General features: G+C 41.7%; 1 protein-coding gene across 3 annotated transcripts in view; it reads left to right on the top strand.

Annotated features, from left to right (window-relative positions):
* Window positions 1–24,102, top strand: part of GRB14 (growth factor receptor bound protein 14) — a 55,695-nt gene that overhangs the window by 14,030 nt on the left and 17,563 nt on the right. For all 3 annotated transcript variants that reach the window (XM_075829375.1, XM_075829374.1, XM_075829373.1), the window contains exons 2-6: window positions 3,787–3,943; window positions 5,922–6,043; window positions 10,202–10,276; window positions 11,233–11,370; window positions 21,944–22,054. In XM_075829375.1, the coding sequence (XP_075685490.1) occupies window positions 3,787–3,943; window positions 5,922–6,043; window positions 10,202–10,276; window positions 11,233–11,370; window positions 21,944–22,054 (603 nt within the window). The remainder of the gene's footprint in view (window positions 1–3,786; window positions 3,944–5,921; window positions 6,044–10,201; window positions 10,277–11,232; window positions 11,371–21,943; window positions 22,055–24,102) is intronic.

Genomic DNA, 24,102 nt, shown 5'->3' with positions numbered 1-24,102 from the left:
CCTGGTGGTTTAGGGTATTGAAGGTTGCACTGCCGATATCCCTGGTGGTCTAGGACAGGGAAGGGTTTAATGCTGCATATCTGGTGTCTAGTGAGTTACATACAGGTCTAGGGTCCAGTGATGTCCCTTGACAGAAAGCAGCTTCCTTTTCCTTCCCCGCATTGAACATAAAGATGATTAGCAGGAAGGGTATATAGAGAGGACTGCGGGCTGTAATTGATGAAGTGCAGGGTTGGCTCTATGATTGGACAGAGCTATTTATAAGTACTCTGCTCGATCACTAAGGAGAAGAGGGCTCAGGTAAGCTGCGCAGGTGTACAGCTTAACGGAAATAGTGTGACCCCTATGTGTGACAACTATGACCCTTATAGTTGCCACTGGGTACATGGAGTAGCTTTATAGATGGTACAGGATAACTATTGTCATGCTCTACAGCAAAGGTACACAACCTGTGGCACAGAAGCTACATATGGTCCGCAATTACATTCTGTGCTGCCCCCAACTATTAGGACACAGACAGGCTGTGTCCCAATGGCCCAGAAAGAAAAGGCTGTCAAAAGACAGCTTCATCCTTCCAATGCCGTAAACTATGTAGTCATTAGACAGCAGCTCCATTTTTTTCTTCCCTGCATTGATCAAAGATAACAATTCAGCTCTTGGAAGATGCACGCAAGCGCCCTCCAGTAGATGCTTACATGTACCTTCCATGCCAGAGAGAAGAGTAGTGGGGTGCAGCAACAAAGCAGGGACCGGTTAGTACTAATAGGGGGCAGTGTGTCTCATACTAATAGGGGGCAGTGTGTCTCATACCAATGGGGGGCACGGTGTGGCAGGTTCTGTTATGGGGGCACTATACGTATGATTGTACAGGGGGTCACAGTGTAGCTAGAATGTGTGTCCACCCTGTCTTTTTATCTCTGGAGTGCCAAACAGGGGAGCAGAAAACTCCCATTCTCCAGATAGTTGGGAGTCCCAGACATGGAAAACCCACCTATCAGACATTTATGGTATATTCTGTAACTCTGTCGTAAATGTCTGAGATGGGAATACAGTTTAAGTTTTATTATAGCGCTCGATGGTGATCAATTCTGACAATGTGGCTCTCAAACCATAAAAATGTGTGCACCCCTGCTATAGAGGAATCATGCCGGAAGGACCCCATAAAAAACAGTGTCTGCCGTGAATTTAGTAGAAGTCTTATCAGAACAGGATCGTATTGTTTCCCTACAGTAACATAATGAAAACTGTATGGGTGTTTTATTTTGCTTTTAGTTACCTGCTCATACAAGGGTTATCTGATACATGGCAATTTATATATATATATATATATATATATATATATATATATATGGGTGTTGCTATTTTAGTGCTGCATATCTGGGTGTACTATCTTCCTATCTTCCTCAAATAATGTAATAATATGGTTTACTTTACTTAACCGTCTAAATTGAGGAAAAACAAACAAAGGGAAAACACAGAAGTTTTGTACAGAAATTTTTAATTCTCAAAGTTAAACAAAAGAAGAAATAGACCAAGACGTTAAAAAAGACCTTTAGCGATAAAAAGCTTATACTGTGTGTTGAGTATGACTAATTATACCATTCCCTGCTTGATACATGTCACCCGGAACTAGGACAAAACAAGGGCTGCATTGTGATGTTTTCAAGGAAATCCATGGCAATGACAGGGGTTGAGAAATGAGAATGTGAAGGTCAGAGAATAGAAGACGTTAATGACAACTGTACACATTTTCTGAGAAGTAAATGGTCTGTATATGTAGGATTGGATCTAAGTAAAAGTCAGCTTTGATGAATTAATTATACTAATATAAATGCATGTATAGGGTAAGTGTGAACTGGATTGCCAGGCGTATGTGACATACTAATATAGTCACCAAAAATCCCTTTACAGATCTTAAAGGTGATTTCCCTCTTAGCAAATAAAAGTTATTTCTTCTATAATGGAAAGTTATACAATTTTGTATTATACTGTCTGTATCAATTCCCCATGGTTTTCAAGACCTCTGCTTGCTGTCATTCAAAAAGGAATGTCGAATTTTAAAGGGTAATCACTGTATAAATGAGAAATTCTACAACTTTCTAATATGCTTTGTGTTTCCATTCGTCACTATTTTATAGATATATGTTTGCTGCCAGTGAATAAGAACATTCTTGTTTACATTCAGGTGTTGCAAACCCATACATAGCCAGTTCTGCTGTCAGCTAAAGTGGATACAATTGTGTACAGTCTAGGCAATGCTCTGTGAGCTAAACCTCCTGAACACCAGACTGATACATTATGGCCAACTATCAAAGATATTCGCACAGCTGCTGATGTATTTAGCTCGCAGAGCATTGCCTAGACCGGATACAATAGCATCCACTTCTTAGCTGACAGCAGAACTAGCTATGTACAGTTTTGGTTTCGTTCACATCTGCGTCGGGACTCTGTTTATCAGTTTCGTTGGAGCTCCCATGAATGGAATCCAAACTGAAACAAACGGAAACAATAGGTTTCTGTTTGCATCAACAATGATTTCAATGGTGATGGATCCGGTGCAAATGGATTCCGTTTGTCCCTGTTGGGTAAGGGTTCCGTCGTTTTGACAGAAATCAATACCGTAGTCGACTGAGCTATTCATTCCGTCAAAACGACGAAACCCTTACACAACGGGGACAAACGGAAACCATTTGCAGCAAATCCGTCACCATTGAAATCAATGTTGATGCAAATGGAAACCTATAGTTTCCATTTGTTTCAGTTTGGATTCTGTTCATGGGTTCACTTGACGGAAAGGTCCGGTGGAACCCATGAATGGAGTCCCGTCGCAGATGTGAACGAAGCCTCTGCCGCTTCTGAATGTAAACAACACTGTTCTCATGTACTAACAGCAAACAGAGATCTTGAAAATGGTGGAAATTGAAACAATAAGTATAAGAGAAAGTTACAGAACTTTATTGATTCAGCTTTATTAACATAAAACCGATAAACCCCTTTTAGCATTAATAGATTATCCTTAGGATAGGTCTTTAATGTTTAATGAGTGGGGTTCCGAACTCCCGAGCCCCCCAACAATCAACACAACAAACGGGCTGTGGCACTCCTGCGAGCGTCGCGTCCCCTTCATTGTTTACCCAAGCACAGCAGCTCATCCATATCGGTGGTTGTGCTTGTCTAAAATAAGGCCCAATTCAAATAAAGTTTTTTGGTGCTGATTTTGATGCGGAAACCACGTTGGAATCAGCGGCAAAAAACTTCCAAAACTGCTTTCATTGATTTTAATAGGAGGCAGAGGTGTTCTTTTCCCGGGCAGCTTTTAGCCGCTCGTGGGAAAAAAAAGTGGCATGTCCTTTCTTGCCACAGTTCCGCCTCTGACTTCCCATTGAAAACAATGGGAGGCAGAGAAAGTGGTTTTTTTTGGGTGTTTTTTTGCCAGCAGAGCTCAATGGCTGCGCGCAAAAAACGCTGTGAAAAATGCCACGAAAAACGCAGCAAGAAAGTGCAGGCAGGTCAAAATTGAAATAGTCTGTGTGAACAGGGCCTAAAGGTGAGTGGTACTTACTTACTGGTCAATATATCTTCTATGCAGACATGTTATTGGGTGGTTGTACACTGCTAATAGCACACAACTTTGAAAACGGATTTATCTTTTGATATATTAATTGGTCCAAAGATGAAATCCAAAATTAGACACATAAAGTCAGGCTGTCGGTATGTGCTAACGAAATGCATGTCCATAAAGTATTCACATGTTGAAAAGTAGAAATATGTTTGATATCATTACAGGTGATTAAAGTCTTCAATGAAGATGGGACCAGCCGAGCCCTGGAAGTGCCAAATGATATCACAGCTGTAAATATCTGCCAACTTCTGATTCAAAAGAACCACTATATAGATGATCAGAGCTGGACAATGTTTGAGCAGCTGCCCACATTATGTCTAGGTTAGTGGTTATGTTCATATAGTGACACTACTGCATTTACACCCTACCGTAGTATAACATTGTACCATTGATTTTCATTTTCCTGGTTAAAATGGTTTGAAACATTCACCATGTATAGGGCTGAAGGTACGATACAAGAAAATGTGGTCAAGAGAAACAATATACTATAATGACTAGTTTACACGGGCAGTTTTCTGCCCATAATGAGCGTCGATCAATGATGTAACAAGTCGATCGATGCTCATAGATAGTAGAATTGACTTACCAAGTTATGGATTTACACTGAATCAGTGATATGTATTTTGGATAAAGAGTCGGGGAATTAATTTGGAAAGATTTGAATATCTCTACCTGGAAATGTTGGCTCTATAATCAGTAAATGTAAATCTAGCATCTTTGTAGTGTATATTCATGACTTTTTAAAATCTATTTTCACTGATTTGTTAATTCTTACAATGTAGGAAAAATCTCCTTCATGGAAACCATAAATAAGTTGCTGTTGATGGATCTGTCATGCTTATCATGTTTCTTTATTTAGTACCTGGGTACATAATGGTATCCTGCGGTGAATGTGTTGTGTATCTGAATGGCTAAGTAAAAGGGTTGTACTACAATCGACAATTATCACCTATGTCTCAGATAGGTGATAATTGTCTGATTGCTGGGGTCTTCACCACTGAGACCCCCACTGATCAAGAGTACGGGTTGTACCGAACACCTTCTCAGTGCTCGACCGCAAGAGCACTTTGAATGGTCAAGCATGCGCGCCGCTGTTCCATTCAAAGTCTATGGGAATGACGGAAACAGCCAAGTACAGCGCTCCACTGTTTCCGTCAGTCCCATGGACATTAAATGGACTGTCGGATACATGCTTGATCACCGCTCACCACTCCGTTCAAGATTCTGCTCACTGAGTGGGGTGCAGTAAGAAGGAACAGGTTGTTCGTTAACTATCAATCTAGAGATCGGTGTGGGCTCCATGGTGGGGCCCCCATCAATCAATTACCACCTATCCTGTTTCTGTGGCTCCCATAGACTTCCATGGAAAGACCTTTAGACATGTGTGGCCATGCTTACCATTCAAACGGCCTCCCTATGGCTCCGCCTTGGCTTTAAGAACTGGGTTCAAGGGCACCCTATTATTGCAAAAGACGGTGGGTCCCAGAAGTGTGATACCCATCTGTCAGATATTTATAGCATATTCTGTGGATTTGTCTAAATTGGGAAAACATTTTAATACATGAATACCCAATGTATTAGCAAAGGTGTGTTCACATCAGCGTCACCCTTCCGTTCATGGGTTCCGTTAGACTTGTCCGTCGGAGGAACCCATGAACGGAAAGGCAAATGGAAACCATAGCTTCCATTTGCATTACCTCTGATTTCAATGGTAATGCTTCAGTTGCAAATGGTTTGCGTTTGTCTCCGTACCATAAGGTTTCTGTTTTTTAGTGGAATCAATAGCGTAGTTGACTTTGCTATTGTTTTCCCTTAAAAAATAGAAGCCTTACGGAACGGAGACAAACGCAAACCGTTTGCAACGGAAGCATTACCATTGAAATCCATGGGAAATGGAAGCTATGGTTTCTGTTTGCCTTTCCGTTCATGGGTTCCTCCGACGGAAAGGTCTAACGGAACCCATGAATGGAAACCAACGCTGATGTGAACACACACTTACTAATACATTAATCAGACTATTTGGATATTCTTGTGTTAATGACTATTAATTATTCATAATTAATGAGTTGATCTACGGTATGTTGGACATTCACAAAAGCCAGAATTAGAACACACAGACATAATAGGCATTGGAGAAATTCACGGCAACCTGACCGCCAGCTATATGACTCTTGCAACATGCCTGAATATGTTTTCGCAATTGTTTTTAATCAGCAAAGAGTGTTTTGATATACAACCCCTTTATAAATGGATTTGGCCAACATTGACAATAGTATAATACAATATTATATATTTCCAGAAAGAATTATAGAAGATCATGAGCTGGTGATCGATGTGCAGTCAAAGTGTGACATGGAGGAAGACTGCAGATTTTACTTCAGGAAATATTATGCAAAATATGAATTTTTCAAAAATCCAGAGGTAGGATCCTTACTGTGAGTGACTTGTTAATTTTTTATTAAGAAGTCACATTTAATACCTACATCTAAAAGGGCTTCATCATGTTAGTATCTCATGCATCTGGTAGTCCTTGTTTTTTTAACCAACAATTACTAAAAAAGGGACACTTTACCCACTACAATCTGTCTCTGGAGGAATAGTTTGCCATATCACAGTGTAATATTTATTTGTGACAAAAAGTTATCAGGAGAGGGAAAATATATAAGATTTTTGCATCCAAAAACCTGTAAGAGTCTCACCAGACCTTTGTAAAAATTAGCCATTGATAATACCTGATTCAGGAGTCATACTGTACACTAAACTAAACTCCTTTATAATGATAAGGACATTAAAGACCCTAATACAAAGGAGTGGTGGCTCCTTTCTTCCAGAAATAGCGCCATACCTGTCCATAGGTTGTGTGTGGTATTGCATCTCAACCAGATCAACTTCAATTTAGCTGAGCTGCAATACCAGACACATATGTTGCACTGTTTCCGGAAGAAAGCATCTATGTTTTTGTAATCCTGGACAACCCCTTTAAAAATTTTGTCTTTTCAACTTTTAAGCTGATGATAGACATTAGATAGTATTATACCAAGTCATAATTGTTCTTTTTTTTTTTTATATGTGGGTTTCCCAAGGTTGCATAGTTATAGTCCTATAGGTAAGAAGAGATAGCTCAGCTAGACAGCTATGTTTGGCAAAAAAAAGATCTAACCCGTTTTGATCAATATGAATTTTATAGACGGAGGTCCCATCCCCAGCTTGGGACCCTCCTACTCTATTTCCCAGGCCTGGCTCTATCTTGTTACACCTCTGCCCTGCAGCAGTGGTAATTTGGACCCCAGTAGCTAGACCCAGGAAATAAATTCACTGTTTGGGGAGTGACATCAATCAGGACAGGATTTGCACTACGTGGACAATCCCTTTAAACGCCTCTTATTTAGTTATCCAAAACCTAAGTGCTGGCTGACGTAGGGTACTATTCACACTGCACTACTAGACCTAAGGAAAAAATGGCTCCATAAATGTTTTATTAAAAAATGGTATACTTGCCCCTATATATTCTATCTTATACAAATGTAACAGCTGAGTATATCATTTTCCACTTTGAGGGTTTAGATCATGTTGTATTATCTGGGGTTTATCCAAAAGATTGCAGGTTTGACTGTGCACAAAACAAAAAGTTAAATGACAAATTTAGCACTGCTAGATCCAAATGTCTCGCATATTAGGAACCAAACAAACAAACAAACAAACAAACCAACCAACAAACAAACCAATAATACACTATGTGACAATAATTGTTGCTCAGCAATTAACATAGTTAAAAAAGATTTCCTTCTTATACCTGTAATCTTAGAGTAAATAGACAGCCGGGGACTTGTCCTTACATAACCCACAAGAGCTATTATTCGCGTAGACGGACTGTATAATCCCATCAAGCGCTCCAACACAACGAGAAAACAGTAAATTTTTATATGACCAGGTATTGTTCATGACCTATACAGGACATTTTTCAATATATTTCCTTAGGCTGAGAAGAATAAAGGTATCCATAGACATTTCATTATCAGCAGATCCTTTCAAATTTGCCTAAATATCTAGTGTCTTGAGTCGATCCAAGGCTGCCAGCCCAAGCTCCTCCATTAACAGTGGTGTAGAGAATGGTCCTCACAGCCAGAACAAACTGCCCCCCTCAGTTGCTGGTTCATGCCATCTTAATAAGTACTAATGCACACAACCATGTGTTCTGCTCGAGTCCCGTCCGTGATCTGCAGAAAGATAGATATGTTCTATCTTTCCACGGATCAGAGAGTCGGGTCGTTTTCATGGACCCAATTCACCCACTAAAGTGCATAGGTCCGAGAAAACGGATGCCACTCGGTCATCTGCAAGAGGGCTTACAAAATTGCTCACCCTCTTACCCATTCTCTATAAAAGAAAAGGGTGTTGTGCCCCTTATACTGCTACCCCATTTTACTATTTGTTAATGTGGCAGCTCCTGGGGTGTGATAGAGTCCTACACAGGTTCATACCTATGTGGAAGGATGATGGTATGCGCCGCTCCCACACAGACCAAAAGGAAGGTCTTCAGCAGAGCGACATCCGGCGCCATTTTCATGTGGACCGGAAGCCGCGGCCGGACAGTAAGATGACTACTTCCGGTCGTGGCTTCCGGCCATATGTTCAGACACAAGGACTAGGAGCGGAGGCAGTGGCGGCGGCAGCGACAGCGGCGGCAGGAGCAGGTAAGTTATGTTTGTGTTTGTGATGTGTGTGTATGTTTGTGTTATACGGTCTGATTACCACTGTATCTAATCCTCCTACACTGTGCATTCGCTCAAAAAATGGCGGCACACAGTGTAGGAGGTTTGAACATTCAACCCCCTCCTTTCTCCTGGCACTAGCCAGGAGAAAGGAGGGGGGATTGTGTGAGGACACTAGAGCGAGTGTGTCTTCTCCAATTTTGCAGCATAAAGCAATGAGGTTGCTTTACCACATGCCAATGCTGCAATTTTGGGAATTGCTCCCTCTAGTGACCAGCACATGGAAATGTTATAAATTAGAATCTAATTTATAATATTTCCTGACTTGTGAAAAAATTAAAAAAAATTAGAACAATGTGTAATCATTTATATAATGACTGTTTAACTAAAAAAAAATAAGAAAAAAAAATTCTAGCGACACATTCCCTTTAATGTGAAAACTTGATTATTTCAGGACTTTTTCTATACATATAAAATACAACCAAATTTTCAAAACAAATATGTTTATAAAAACAAAACGTAATTTAACTAATATGTCATTTTTTGATTATGTGATCCCTTTAATTACCTAATTATTTTCATCACTCATAAAACTCTGGAGAACATAATTAAATCTATACAACAAGGTTTTTAGACATTATCATCTAAGTGTAACCAGTTCGATATCAAAGTCATTGCTTTAGCTGCGAGCAAACTGCTGAGTGAACGTCTCCATTTATCTAGTTTTATATCTTAGTGCTATTGATTCCTGGTCATCTCATCCTATATAATTTAAGGTTTATGGACCAGAACGGGGATTTACTTACTACAAGGAAAAGAATGGTATCGCTCCATTTTCCCTATAAGTTCATATGCATTTTCTGCTATTTTCTGTATTACTTGTACCTATTACATTCACATGTGAGTCAAGCAGAGATCATGATATGTTTTCATTTGTCACATTTGCACCTTTTTGATTTTTTAACACTGGAAGATTTTGCCTCTAATAATGTTTCTACTGCAAAGGTGACCTGATTCGTACAAAAGTAGTTCTATATTAAGAGTATAGCATGATGCCCAATTACCAGCGCCTCCAAGGACAAGAAAAAAGGTTATTATTCAAGAAAATGTGGTATAGCAATGTTAAAGATGAGGCTAGACGGAGCAAAGGATCAGGTATTTTAACACTATTCCAAAAACATATTGAGGGAACAAATATTAAAATATTGGCCCACATTAACGAAGCAGTTTTGGTGTAAAATGCAACAAAATATGTTGCAAATAATTACTTGCACCAAATTTGAGCAAAAAACTCTTACCAAATTTGGAAAGTGCTAAAAAAAAATTGGTGCGGTCTCAAAGGAAATCCACTTCAAATTTATTAAATGAAATAGCTGGAAAAATGTGAAAAAAATATTATCTACACAGTACTGCAAATCTGGAGAGAGATGAGAAGAAGGAAATCCGTCAGTGGAAACCAACTATGTGGCCTGGCTGGTCCTTTACAATAGATGTACTGTGATATCATTTATATATGGTTAAAAAAGGAGCTGCCATCTCTCCTGACATGTCTGTTTTAGTAAATACTTGTATTCCCCATAAAATGACAATTCCGGAGCATATCTATCTATCTATCTATCTATCTATCTATCTATCTATCTATCTATCTATCTATCTATCTATCTATCTATCTATCCATCCATCCATCCATCCATCCATCCATCCATCCATCCATCCATCCATCCATCCATCCATCCATCCATCCATCTATCTATCTATCTATCTATCTATCCTCCTTTTTAAAATAAAAATATATAATAAAAATGTAGATCTACATATACTTGTTAAAACATTACTGTATTTGAATTTAATGATTTCATGTTAATAGGACTATTTTCCAGATTTAATGCTGTCTTATTCCAATGAAGTTAACGGTACAGCCAAGTCTTTGGACACATTAAAGGTGAGTATTGATCTCCCATGAATACATAATAGGTAGTTTTAGGCTATGTGCACACTGCTATTCCTTTTTATCCATTTCCACCTGCAATAGCAGAGCTATTATTAGTGTCTATTCACATGGTGCAGTCAAATTGCATTTTTTGAAAAAATATCACACATTGTGGGAAAATACCCTTATACTATTGTACTGCAATAAAGTAAATTGTACAGCAAAAAAGTTACATAAGCTAGAGAACGGCATTTTTCATATCACAGCATGGAGTTAAGCTAACCTTAATCCTAAAATACTGTTTTACTTGGTTACCTCCATGTGTTGCCCACTACCTGCAAACTCCCCTTTCAGCCCTTTATGAGAAATTGATGATACATTTCTGTCTGCCTCCACTAGGGGGAGCTTACTGTATCTGGATTTATTGTAGATATCAGTGGGAGCTGTATAAATCCTTATGCAGTGAGCACCCCCTAGTGGTAGCTGCAGGTAAACAGAATTTTGCCATGTAACTCTTGAGGTGTGTGAGGGGAAGCAGGGCATTTAGAGATTCCTTTCAGGATAGGAGAGCTCTGACATTTTGCACCTATTTAAATTAAACAGAATTAAATTATAAGTACATTTTTTCTGCTAAAAACCTCCTATATTAACCCCTGCACAATTTTGCCATCTCCACTGTGGACACCAAGGCGCTTGGAAACCCATCTTTAAAAATGCTATCCTTGCCCTTGAATGTAGCCTTACAGGTATGGTGTGCCAGCCCAGGGGTATACAACAAACAGATTGATTCCATTATGTTACCTGGTATGTGAGTTGATTCCTATTTCTGCGTTGCAACCCTAATATTCCCTGCAAGGAGCTGCTTCTATTTACTGCATTGTAAAACACTTGAGTTGTTGGCTGAGTATAGTTGGTGGATATGTACTGTATATGTTTTATTATAATGTATATTGCTCTTCTTTATCTAGATGTTTCTTAGTACAACCACATACCCTGAAGTCCACAGCTACTTGTATATGTCCGAGAAAGGGAAGAAGTCATGGAAGAAACAGTTTTTTGTACTACGACGCTCTGGACTATACTTTTCCACAAAAGGAACATCTAAGGTAAAGCAGGGACTGACAATAGAAACCTAAACGTGTTTTTTTTTAAATGAATTAACTGCACTCCTAGCGGTTATATAATGATCTGGACTAATATATGAAGGGGCACTGCCTGGATCATATACACATCCTTCTGCATTCTCTAATGTGTGACCTGTGACTCCCATCATTGTGCAGTCGTGTTTCTGGTATAATGCCAAAAGACCTTACACCAAAGTTATGAATCTTATGGGTCATTGGGTGACACTGATGTACACTGTATGGACAAAAGTATGTGGACACCGTTTCTAAGGCCCTATGCACACGACCATATTTTCATCTTGCCCGAAATACTGCCCGTAAATACGGTCCATATTGCATCCATATTCCATCCATATATACGGATCCGTAAAAAGAAGAGGGTGGATGCAAATGATGTCATCAGCATGTTGCATAGCAATGCTTCCGTAAATATGCATGGTATACGGATGCACATTTGTAGCCGTCCGTATTTACAGAAGCTCCCATAGACTATGGGGGAGTCATTGCCGTTATTACGGACAAGAATAGGACAGGTTCTATAATTTTTTCAGCACAGACACCCATCAGTAAAAATACTGAAAGGTGTCCGTGGCCAATAGAAATGAATGGGACCGTAATTACTGTCCGTAATTACGGAACGTAATTACTGATGAAAAATACGGTCGTGTACATGGAGCCTAATTATTGAGTTCAGTTGTTTCAGCTACACATAAAATCAAGCACAAAGCCATGCAATTTCCATAAACAAATATTGATAGTAGTTAGGGTTGTACTGAAGAGCTCAGTGACTTTAAAGGTGGCACTGTTACAGGATGACACCTTTTCCACTAGTCAATTCGTGAAATTTCTAATTTGCTAAATCTGCCTCGGTCAACTGTAAGTGCTATTATTGTAAAGTGGAAGCATCTAGAAGTAATAACAGTACAGCTGAAAAAAGGTAAACCACACAAACTCACAGAGTGGGGTTCCTGCAAGTTGAAATGCATGGTTTGTAAAACTCGCCTATCCTCTGTTGTATCACTCACTACAGAGATTTAAACTGCATCTGGAAGTGACATGAAATGGGTTTCCATGATCAGGCAGCTGCACACAACCTAAAATCACCATGCACAATGCAAATCATTGGTTGGAGGGGTATAAGGCATGTCATCACTGTACTCTGGAGGCATGCCAGATGAACGCTACCTACCGGAATGCATAGTGGCTACTGTAAAATTCAGTTGAGGGTTGCGGCTAGGTCCCTTATTTTCAGTGAAGGGTCCCTTATTTTTAGTTAAAGAAGACCTACCGTGGAAACCCAACTTTAGATGTCTGCATTCCCCACCTGACTATATACCACACTCTACACTTATTTTATGTATACTGTACTTACTTTTTGAACGGCTGCCTTGTCTGTGCTTAGAAAAAGCTTCTATCTTGATTCTTAGATTTCCCCAGCTTTCTCTTCCTCTCTGCTTTGCTATCAATCCTATGATGCTTCAGCACACCATCACATGACCAGCTAAAGACGATACCATTTCTGCATGCTGGGGGACACTGTGATTAACCTTCTCTCTATTCTCCTAAACAAGCTGAGAAATCATAAGTATACAGACAGGGAGGCTGCACTATATTCTTCTACATTATACCTGTGGGACAGGAACCTGTCTAAGTATTAGTAGTAGCTGATGATAGAAGTTTCTGTCCCACCCTGTGCAAAACTAGTGTGGTCCAGGAACCGCTGAAGCCTGTGATGGTGACAAATAGACCCCCGTAGACTCAAGTAGAGAAAGTGTGTCACCAAGCCTGATTCACACTGCTGCTTAGCAACTATCCCAGTGTCACAATGGGGGTGTGGACCCACTGGGCCTTACCACCGTAGCGGTATAGCAGCTGGCCAAACAGGGTACAAAGTCAATGTCTATAGTTCGGATAAAGGTACCTGTAGCAATTCAGACAGTAGCGATGGTTTAGGCTCGGATGGAACTCTGGCAGCAGGCAGACAACAGGTGCGATGAAACACAGCGGGTGTAGTAGGCGACACAACACGACTCCAACACTGCACAGCACAGGAACACGGTAGCACGGGATACAGGATACAGGTAGCAGGAATGGGAACACTGGAACTGGAAAACACTCAAGGGACCATTTGCAAAGACAGACACGGGTAGTTACAAACAACGCTCAGGCAAGGAAGGAAGGGGCTGGGCCCTTCTTATAGTCCAGGGTGATCTGGGAGCAATTAGCTCAATCTCACACATGTGTGCACTCTGGCTCTTTAAGGCTGGACTGAGCTCGTGCGTGCACATAGTGGTCACTGCGGAACAGGACGGCCGCATGTGCTGGCATCTCTGTAAAAAAAGGCGTCGGCAGGATGGGAGGAATTCGTGGTCAGCGACCACGGATGTTACACCCAGTCTGATATATAGAGATAAATAACAGGTGACACATGGAATACCATAATGGTCACATGGAAAAGTTTAGTTTTGTCCGGGATATCTCTTTAATGCTACAGTATACAATGACATTTTACACAATTCCAATTTTGTGGTAACAGTTTGGGGAGACCCTTTCCTGTTCCAGCATGATGAACCCCTATGCACAATGTGAGGTCCATATAGACATGGTGTGAAGAGTTTGGTGTGGAGAAACACGAGTGTACAGATCCCTGACCTTAACTCCATTAAACACTTTTGGGGTGAATTGGAAGGTTTAGGGCTTATTCAGACGAACGTTATTTACGTCCGTGCAACGCGCCTGATTTTCACGTGCCTCGCACAGACCTATCTTAGTCTATGGGGTCGTGCAGACTGTCCGTGAGTTTTACGCAGCGTGTGTCCGCTGCGTAAAACTCACGACATGTCCGATATTTGTGCGTTGTTCGCACATCACGCACCCATTGAAGTCAATCGGTGTGTGGAAATCACGCGCAGCACACGGAAGCACTTCCGTGTGACGCGCGTGATTCGCGCAACAGCAGTAAAATCTATGAATGAAAAAAGAAAAGCACCACGTGCTTTTCTGTTTACAAACATACAAACAGTGTCTTAATGATGGCGCATAAAAATGGCGCAGCCACGCATCATACGCGGCTGACACACGGAGCTGTTAAGTACCTTTTGCGCACGCAGAACGCAGCATTTTTTGCACGCGCAAAACGCACACGCTCGTGTAAATCCGGCCTAATAGTGAGCCAGATCTTCTCGTCCAACATCACTGCCTGACCCAACAAATGTTCTTTTGGCTGAATGGGCATAAATTCCAACAAAAATGTTGTATGAAGCCTTCCCAGAGGAGTGATGCCTGTTATAACTGCAAAAGGGGCCCACCTGCCTGTTAACACCTATGGTTTTGGAATTAGATGTCAAACAAGCTCATGGTGTCCATATACTGTACATCTGGACATATTTTGAAGCAGAGCTTATTTATTTGGTACATCTCAATGTGATATCATGATGTGTGGTAACTGCAGGTTAAACCACTGAGTTATCTCAATGTGCAAACATTGCAAAACCTAAAGGCCCTTTTACCAATTATCGGGCAAACGAGAGTTCAGAGACCGCTTGTTCCCGATCATTGTGCAGTCGTGTTTCTGGTATAATGCCAAAAGACCTTACACCAAAGTTATGAATCTTATGGGTCATTGAGTGACACTGATGTACACTGTATGGACAAAAGTATGTGGACGTTTCTAAGGCCCTATGCACACGACCATATTTTTATCTATCCCGAAATACTGCCCGTAAATACGGTCCATATTGCATCCATATTCCATCCATATATACGGATCCGTAAAAAGAAAAGTGTGGATGCAAATGATGTCATCAGCATGTTGCATAGCAATGCTTCCGTAAATATGCATGGTATACGGATGCACATTTGTAGCCGTCCGTATTTACGGAAGCTCCCATAGACTATGGGAGAGTCGTTGCAGTAATTACAGACAAGAATAGGACAGGTTCTATAATTTTTTCAGCACAGACACCAACATCACTGCCTGACCCAACAAATGTTCTTTTGGCTGAATGGGCATAAATTCCAACAAAAATGTTGTATGAAGCCTTCCCAGAGGAGTGATGCCTGTTATAACGGCAAAAGGGGCCCACCTGCCTGTTAACACCTATGGTTTTTGAATTAGATGTTAAACAAGCTCATGGTGTCCATATACTGTACATCTGGACATATTTTGAAACAGAGCTTATTTATTTGGTACATCTCAATGTGATATCATGATGTGTGGTAACTGCAGGTTAAACCACTGAGTTATCTCAATGTGCAAACATTGCAAAACCTAAAGGCCCTTTTACCAATTATCGGGCAAACGAGAGTTCAGAGACCGCTCGTTCCCGATCATTGCCCTGTGTAAAGGGCAACAATCAGACAACGAACGAGCAAACGCAGCCGAAAATATTATCGTTGTCGGCAGAACACCTCCCTGTGAGTAACGTGTATGGCTGCGGACCGTCGTCCTGACTTCCACTCTGACGGCCGCGGACATAGACGAGTGAATTCCCGGCGGCATCTCCCTCCTGAGAGACGCCGGCACACACTTTCTGGTCCGGACACTGTCTCCCGCAGGGCACGCGTGCGCGCCCGCGCGTGCACGGCCTTAAAGGGCTAGTTGCAGAATATCTGCAATTAGCCCAGAATTATGCTGGACTATAAAAGGGGCTCTACCCTCTTGATCCTTGCCTGAGCGTTGTTGTGTTGCCTTTAGTTTGTCATTGCAGATGGTCTCCTAGTGTTTTCCAGTTCCCAGAGTTACCTGTTCCTGCCTGTACCCTGTATCCCGTGCTACCGTGCGCCTGTGCATTCAAGAGTGGAAGTCGTGTTGTGCCCTCCGCTGCATCTATTGTGTCGCACCCCGCCGGGTATTCGTCTACTGTTGGAGCCTCATCTTAGCCTGAATCCACTGCTACTGTCTACATTGCCTCAGGTACCCTTTCTGTACTATAGACATTGCATTGTACCTGTTTGGCCAGCTGCTATCCCGCTACGGGGTACGGCCCAGTGGGTCCACACCCCACGCCATAACATTACGCTCAGACCATGGACCCCGCTGGCCGATCCAAGACCAAGATGACGTCACAGGAGATGCCAATGGATATGATAGACATTCGGTCTCGACAGGACCAATGCCTTCAGGCCTTGAACATTCTCGCACGTCAGCAGGAGGTGCGAGCTGCCGTTCCTCCCACTACACCTCCTGGCAGTGTTGATCCTCTGACTACACCTCCTGGCAGTGTTAATCCCCAATTTTCTTTGCCACTTCCTGATCGCTATGATGGAGATGCAGAGACCTGTCGTGGATTTTTGAACCAATGCTAGATCCACTTTAGCCTGTATGCAAGGGCATTCTTGTCTGATGGTGCAAGGCTTGCTTTCATCATCTCTCTCCTCACTGGCAGGGCCCTTGCATGGGTGAATCCTATCTGGGAGAAACAAAGACCAGAGACCCGTGACTTCCAGGTGTTCCTCCGGACATTTTGCACAGTGGTTGAGGAGCCTGGACGAGTCTCGTCTCCAGTCGCCTCCTTGCTGAACCTACGCCAAGGAGACACCTCCGTGGGTGAGTATGCCATCCACTTCTGCACCCTGGCGGGGGTCTGTTGTGGAACAATGAGGCCCTGGCGGCTACATTCTGGCAGGGGCTGTCTTCTAAGATTAAGAACGAGCTGCCTGCTTGAGATCTGCCGTCTACCCTGGATGACCTCATCCTTCTGGCTACCCGGATTGATATAAAGATCCGAGAACGGCTCCAAGAAGCTCGTCGGGAGGGAGGTCTCCCTAGTCCATTCCCAACTTTGCAGCAACCCCATCTGTCCTCAGATGGCGACCCTCCTAAAGAGTCTGTGTGGATGGACCAGTTTACGCTATCTAAACAGGAGAGACAACGCAGACTCACCTATATATATGTGGCCTCAGAGGCCATCTTGTGCGTCTGTGTCCCCAAAAGCCCCAAAGCCTAGGGTTGGTAGGAGAGACAACCTTGGATAAAGAAAGACGTTCATCTAAATTGTCCATTCCCGTGATGATAATGTCCGGCAAAAAAAGCGTATCTAGACTCTGGCTCTGCAGCCAATTTTATACGCAAAGACCTTGTGGATCTTCACTTGCCCACTACCCTTCTGGAGAAGCCGTTGATCGCTGCCTCAGTAGATGGACTGCCGCTGCCCAACCCAATATTGTTTGTAACCAAACTGCTGAGGCTTCAAGTGGGAGCCCTTCATTCGGATCTCATCTCCCTGTTTGTTCTACCCAAGGCCATCAACCCAGTGCTGATGGGTTTGGCTTGGCTCCGTCTACACACCCCAGTCCTGTATTGGAACTCCGGAGCGTTTCTCCAGTGGTGTCCCAAGTGCCTTAACCACTGTCTGGGGCATATCCATCCGCATCAGCCTCCTCCGGATCAGTCATTGGCAGGGTTGCACTCTTGCTACTCTCAGTCCTCAAATGTCTTCGACAAGAAGGAATCAGAGACGTTGCCACCACATCAAGCGTATGATTGTCCTATTAACTTGGTTCCTGATTCGTCCCCTCCTCGCGGTAGAGTATACCCTCTCTCCTTACCTAAAACCCAGTCAATGTCTGCCTATATTAAGGAGAATCTAGAGAGGGGCTTCATACGTAAATCCTCATCCCTGGCCTGTGTCAGGTTTTTCTTTGTGAAAAAGAAAGACGGATCCCTTCGACCCTGCATTGACTACCCGGGTCTCAACCAGATCATGGTAAAGAACAGATACCCATTGCCTTTAATCTCTTAACTGTTTGATCGCATACGAGGGGCAAATTTTTTTTCCAAACTAGACCTGCGGGGAGCATACAATCTAATCCGGATTCGTCAGGGTGACGAGTGGAAGACTGCATTTAATACACGTGATGGGCACTATGAATACCTGGTTATGCCCTTCGGCCTGTGTAACGCCCCCACGGTTTTTCAAAAATTCGTCAATGACATTTTCCGTGACCGCCTCTATGTCTGTGTTGTGGTGTATCTCGATGACATTTTGATTTTTTCCCCAGATCCAGTAACTCATTAGAGACATGTCAGCCAAGTTTTGCTTTGATTAAGGGAGAATCACCTATATGCCAAGCTGGAGAAGTGCGTGTTTGAAATAAAGTCCCTACCCTTCCTGGGCTATATAATCTCCGATCAGAGCCTCAAAATGGAACCTGAGAAGGTAAAGGCTGTCCTGGAATGGCAACGCCCTCAAGGCTTAAGGGCCATACAGTGCTTCCTGGGACTCGCCAACTTCTACCGGCTGTTCATTCCCAACTTCTCCTCATTGACTGCTCCCATCTCTACCCTCACCAAAAAGGGCATGAATTCCAAGGTGTGGACTCCAGAAGCAGAGGCCACGTTCAAGATCTTAAAGAAGGCCTTCACGTCAGCCTCAATTCTTCATCATCCTGATGTGTCCCTACAGTTTTCGTTGGAGGTGGACGCCTCCTTTGTTGGTGCTGGCGCACTTCTGTTCCAGAGAGGTTCCAAAGGCAAGACTGTGGTATGTGGCTACTACTCTAAGCTTTTTTCTCCCGCAGAGCGCAACTACTCGATTGGGGATCGGTGGTTACTGGCCATCAAGCTGGCCCTGCAGGAGTGGAGACACCTACTAGAGGGCGCAGCTCATCCAATCCTGGTCTTCACGGACCACAAGTACATCACCTATCTTCAGACGGCTCAACGGCTGAATCCTCGTCAAGCCAGGTGGTCGCTGTTCTTCGCTCAGCTCCAGTTTGAGCTCCACTACCGAAAATTTCCATGCGGATTTCCGATGTATTCTGCATGGAAAAGTGGGCAGAATTCAATACGGAGATTAGGCACATTGAATAGGGCTAATGCGTGCACCAATCCGTGGCAGAAAATTCAGAAATAAGCCTCGGATTTCTGCTGCAGATCCTGCAGTAAATACGTGTTAGATTTGCCTATGGCAAATCCTATTCCGGGAACATAGCCCTAGGCTGGGTTCTGATGCGACATATTACATGTGGGTTTTGTTGCAGATTTTGCTGCATTGCCATGGGTGTCTTTATGCAAGTGAATAAGCGTGCTCTAAATTCTGTGCTAAATTTTCCTGGTTCACGTGGATGGGGTTTTGATAGACCAATGCACTTGTAATGTCCTGTAAGTTGCTGCACCGCAGATTCGCAGCAAATCTGCTGTGTGTGGATGACCTTAAACTAAGCCACTGATTACATTGACTTTAGTAGCAAATAAATCCCATCATTTGCAATTAATCTTTTAGATTGTTGTGAGATTTCAGTCCGTTCCTCTTTGCAGAAGGTCAGACATATTGGTTGGTTTTTTCGGCGTTTTTTCGGCATTTTTACTACATTTTGTTTGTTTTCAGGTCCAGATCAAGTATCTCCTCTACTTCCAACATTTTTTTTAATCTTGAATTTGGCATTAAAGTTATAATTTCCTAAATGTACATTTTTATTCCCATAACTATGTACATACTGGTAGTTTCCAGACGCTACACAGATTAGAAGCAACATTTTGATCTTTTGTTTGCTGTCTTTGCCTGAGAGGGTAAAAGTTGAGTAAAACATGACCACAAACTTTATTAGTAAAACTTTAACATGAATACATAATACTGCAAGGGATGTTTTGCCCTATTACCATCCAAACTTGGCAGAATACAATGCTTATTGCCTGTTTAATAATCCATGGAGTCAGGGTTATGCAGGAGCCAGCCAGCATTGTTTCTTCATGACTGATGGAAGTTCACAACGTGCATTCAGAAAACTCCGTTATTTCAACTAATAATCCATTTATTTACTGACATAGAGATATGCATACTATATGAATTATGTATATTATTACATAGCTTCTGTATGTCTACCTAAACTTGTGTGTATGTAAGGTATATGCTGATTATCTGGGAATTGTGGAATTTGCCTTCGGTTTTTTTTCAGAATTTTTTCATCCTAACTACACAAAAAAGTGCCATGTTGTGCTAAGATGATGCCAAAAATGTATATTTGGGCACATTTTAGCATTAAAGATGACCTGTCACCTCTCCTGACATGTCTGTTTTATTAAAATACTCACAATCAAACTGAAATAACAATTCTGGAGCACCTTTTCTTATAACTTTGTGTGATATCCTCTGTTATTCGTACTAGAAATGTATGAATAAGTTGAAAACTGGGTGTTACCAGTTTTGGGGTGTGTTCATACACACTTTCACACTGTCCAATCAGTGATGACAGTCTCAGACTGTGTAGGGACACACCTCTGCAATGGTAACACCCAGTTGTCAATTTATTCATACATTTCTAGAGGAATAAAACAAAGTTATAAGAAAAGATTCTCCAGAATTGTTATTTAATGTGGAACACAAGTATTTACAAAAAAAATAGACATGTCAGGAGAGGTGACAGATCCCCTTTAAAGAAATTGTTACACTATTAAATATTAAATTTCTTGGGTAGATCACGCAAAACATAATCAGATATTGTTGCTACATGCTTGTTATGGCTCCCTCTAGAGGGAGCTTACTGCATACATATTACATTGAATTCAATGATAAAACAGAACTCTTCTAGGCTCCCTCTAGTGGTGACTGTAGGCAACCAGAATTGTACAGCTTCAATCAAAGTCTATGCAGGAGCCTTGGCGCTCAGTATACGAAAAATGGAGCTCCGAATGCTATAATAACATACTAAGAAATTAATCAGCACAGAATGTTAGACCTAATGATAAAAGGTGGAGTTTCACTTTAAGGTTCATTGTTCAAAGGGTCTATTTTCTATTCATTTTAATAGTCTTCATTATTAATTTAGAATTTACCAGAAGAGACAAACAAATCATATTTGCTCTTGACAAATGTAAGAGAATAATAGATAAATCCATTCTTCCAATATATTCTGTGAACTGGTGAAATTGCGAATCAGTAAACCTGGTGAATAAGGTAAAGCAATCTGTTTTTCTCTAAGTATTACTAAAATTTGTAGAATATAGAAAATTATAAGCACCAAACAGCACAAAATCATAAAATTATATACAGCAAAAGAGCTGTTATGGGTAGGATTTGTTTTTAACTGAAACTTTTTAAAGCCATACAGTAAATTTATCAGTGCTAATCTATAAATTAGTTCTTACAGAAAGAGATTTGTGCTCCAGGTGGAAACTGTCCCTTTAAAACATACTTCTCCTTACCTGGCAAAGTTTGGTTTTTATCATGTTACTGTATTATTTAGGAGACAAACATTTGCACATGTTCAGACCATTGATTTCAAAGGGAATTGTGTAATGCTTAATTTCACCTGTGGAGGTGCTGCAGGGGAATTGAACACCTGCTGCCTCCCCCCTCGAATTGTAGTTGATATCTGGGGTGTATCAACACTGTGACAGCCTATGACCAATTTATTTTAAGGGATCCTCTCTGTAGCACACTGCCACATATACCAGGTCTCCGCTGAACGTTTGTGCCAGCTAAAGCTGAAGAGCCGTACAATCCCTGCAGTTAAAAACATACAAGAAATCCCTGTTTTATACCATAATTTAGAAATAAAAATAAGAAGCAGCACACACTTAATTTAGATCATAAAATTATTTCTTTCTGTCTAGGACCCCAGGCACCTGCAGTTCTTCAGTGATTTGAGCCAGAGTAACATATATGTGTTACTTTCTGCAAGGAAGATGTATGGAGCACCGACAGACTATGGATTCTGCCTAAAGGTACATTTTCTTGCATGTACCTTTCTCATAATGGCTTATTTATTTGCAGTTGAATTGTGTTACATAAGAAGTGTAATCATATCCCCCTCCTTTTGAACTGTATTCCCCTGCTGGTATCCTTATATTTGTTTTAGTCAGTTCTGTTAATATAACTGTTGCTTAAGGGGTATGTACTGTACCTGTCTGTACCTGGAGAGGCTTAAACGGTTTTCCCATCACAGACATTTATCACAGACATTTATGGCATATTGACACGATATGCCATAAATGTCTGATAGATGCAGGTCCCACGTCTGGGATGTCCACTTATGTGGAGAAAAATCGTGCCCCAACACCATGAATATAGAGGTGGGTCCTGCATCTATCAGACATTTATTTCATATCTTAAAAAAACACAGAAAAAGGCCATACTTACAAATGGACACAGCCAGGTCAGAAACGCTGATGAAGGAGGCTTCTACCTGGCTATACACGTTGTGCCTCATGACGTACACACTATCCCTCCATGTTTCACACACTTGCACCCCATTATCCATTTCTATTGAGGCACTTCACTCATTACTGCCCCCTATATTTCACTTATAGTATTACACTTGCACACACACTATTAATTTATTATTTCTTACTACACATCCCATGCACCACACACACCACTCCCCTCAAGACTAGTGGGAGTGGCTATTATTATTTAAAGCACCTGCTCACTCCTTCATCAGCGTTTCTGACCTGGCTGTGTCCATTTGTAAGTATGGCCTTTTTCGGTGTTTTTGTATATGTCCCCTTGTTTTTATCGGTTCTATTTATTTCATATCTTGTGGTTATGCCATACATGTCTGTGATCGGAATACCCCTTTAAAATTAACTATGTTGTAAGCTAATTTCCTTCATTGCTTGAATATTCAAATTTAGTTTTCTTTGATTTGCCTGCATGTAAAGCTTCAATTTCAGAGCTCAGTGGGTGTTCCCCTTGCCCTCTCTCCTTCTGTCTGGTCAGAGAAATCCAGATTTCAGTTGCACCATGCAGTTGCACTGTTGGTCCTCTGATACCAGTGGATGGCCAACCAAGTTCATCCCTTCATGGCAGCTTTTTACCCTATGGCAGAAGGACACTTTAGTGGCAACTGCAAGTAGTTATTCTGTCCGTATGGGCAAATATTCCTGGAGAACAATTTCAACACCTAGTGGAATCTATTCCATAACATTCTGAAGACCAAAAGAGGTCCAACGTGCTACTAGATGGGTGTCTTTAATAACGTGGCCATTTAGTGTATATAACTTGCAGTGTGTGAATAATACTAACCAGCTCTGATGACAGACGCTTCAACAGTGATCAGTCGTAGGCTAGCAAAAAGTAAGCCAGAGTCAGTGGAATAACACGTCTGCAGGACCAGACGTCACACAGGTTTCTTTGTAGTCTGTGAGCATAGAGCTTCAGCTGTATTAACCTGGTTCACATAGGGGATGTATACACCAAATGCAGGATATTTTTGCTTTAAGAGTATTTGCTAAGTGTCTTTATTAGAGATACATTGGTGTGAAGAAATAAATGGTTGCAAAGGTTAAAGAGAACCTTTCACTACCCAATAAATGTGCATCTGAGTACACCATATTATAGGCGCTACTGTACAGACCCTGGGGCACTTTAAATTACCTGACTAGCCTCCACACACACACACACACACACACACACACACACACACACACACACACACACACACACACTGTCTGCAGCTGACTGGACTGTGTCAGAGCGCTGATTATTACGCCCCCCTGCCCTTTCCATGTCCAGTCCAAAGAAACTTGAAAAACGATCACTCCTTGCTGAAGGCGCTCCTGCACCCACTTGAAAGAGCGCCTTCAGCAAGGAGTGATCGTTTTTCAAGTTTCTTTGGACCGTTTTCCCACTTCGGATCCCGCTGAGTATTCAGCAACCAGTGTCCACTCCGAGGATAAGCAGACTCTCTAAGTAAGGAGCATAATGGCTCCACATACTGGATGATTGAGTTGTGCCGACCTTCCAGCACAACTACAGAAGGTGAGTGCGCTTT

This window comes from Rhinoderma darwinii, chromosome 6 (genome assembly GCF_050947455.1).
Source record: "Rhinoderma darwinii isolate aRhiDar2 chromosome 6, aRhiDar2.hap1, whole genome shotgun sequence".
Classification (NCBI taxonomy): Eukaryota; Metazoa; Chordata; class Amphibia; order Anura; family Rhinodermatidae; genus Rhinoderma; species Rhinoderma darwinii.
This window is presented reverse-complemented; position numbering and strand designations above follow the sequence as displayed.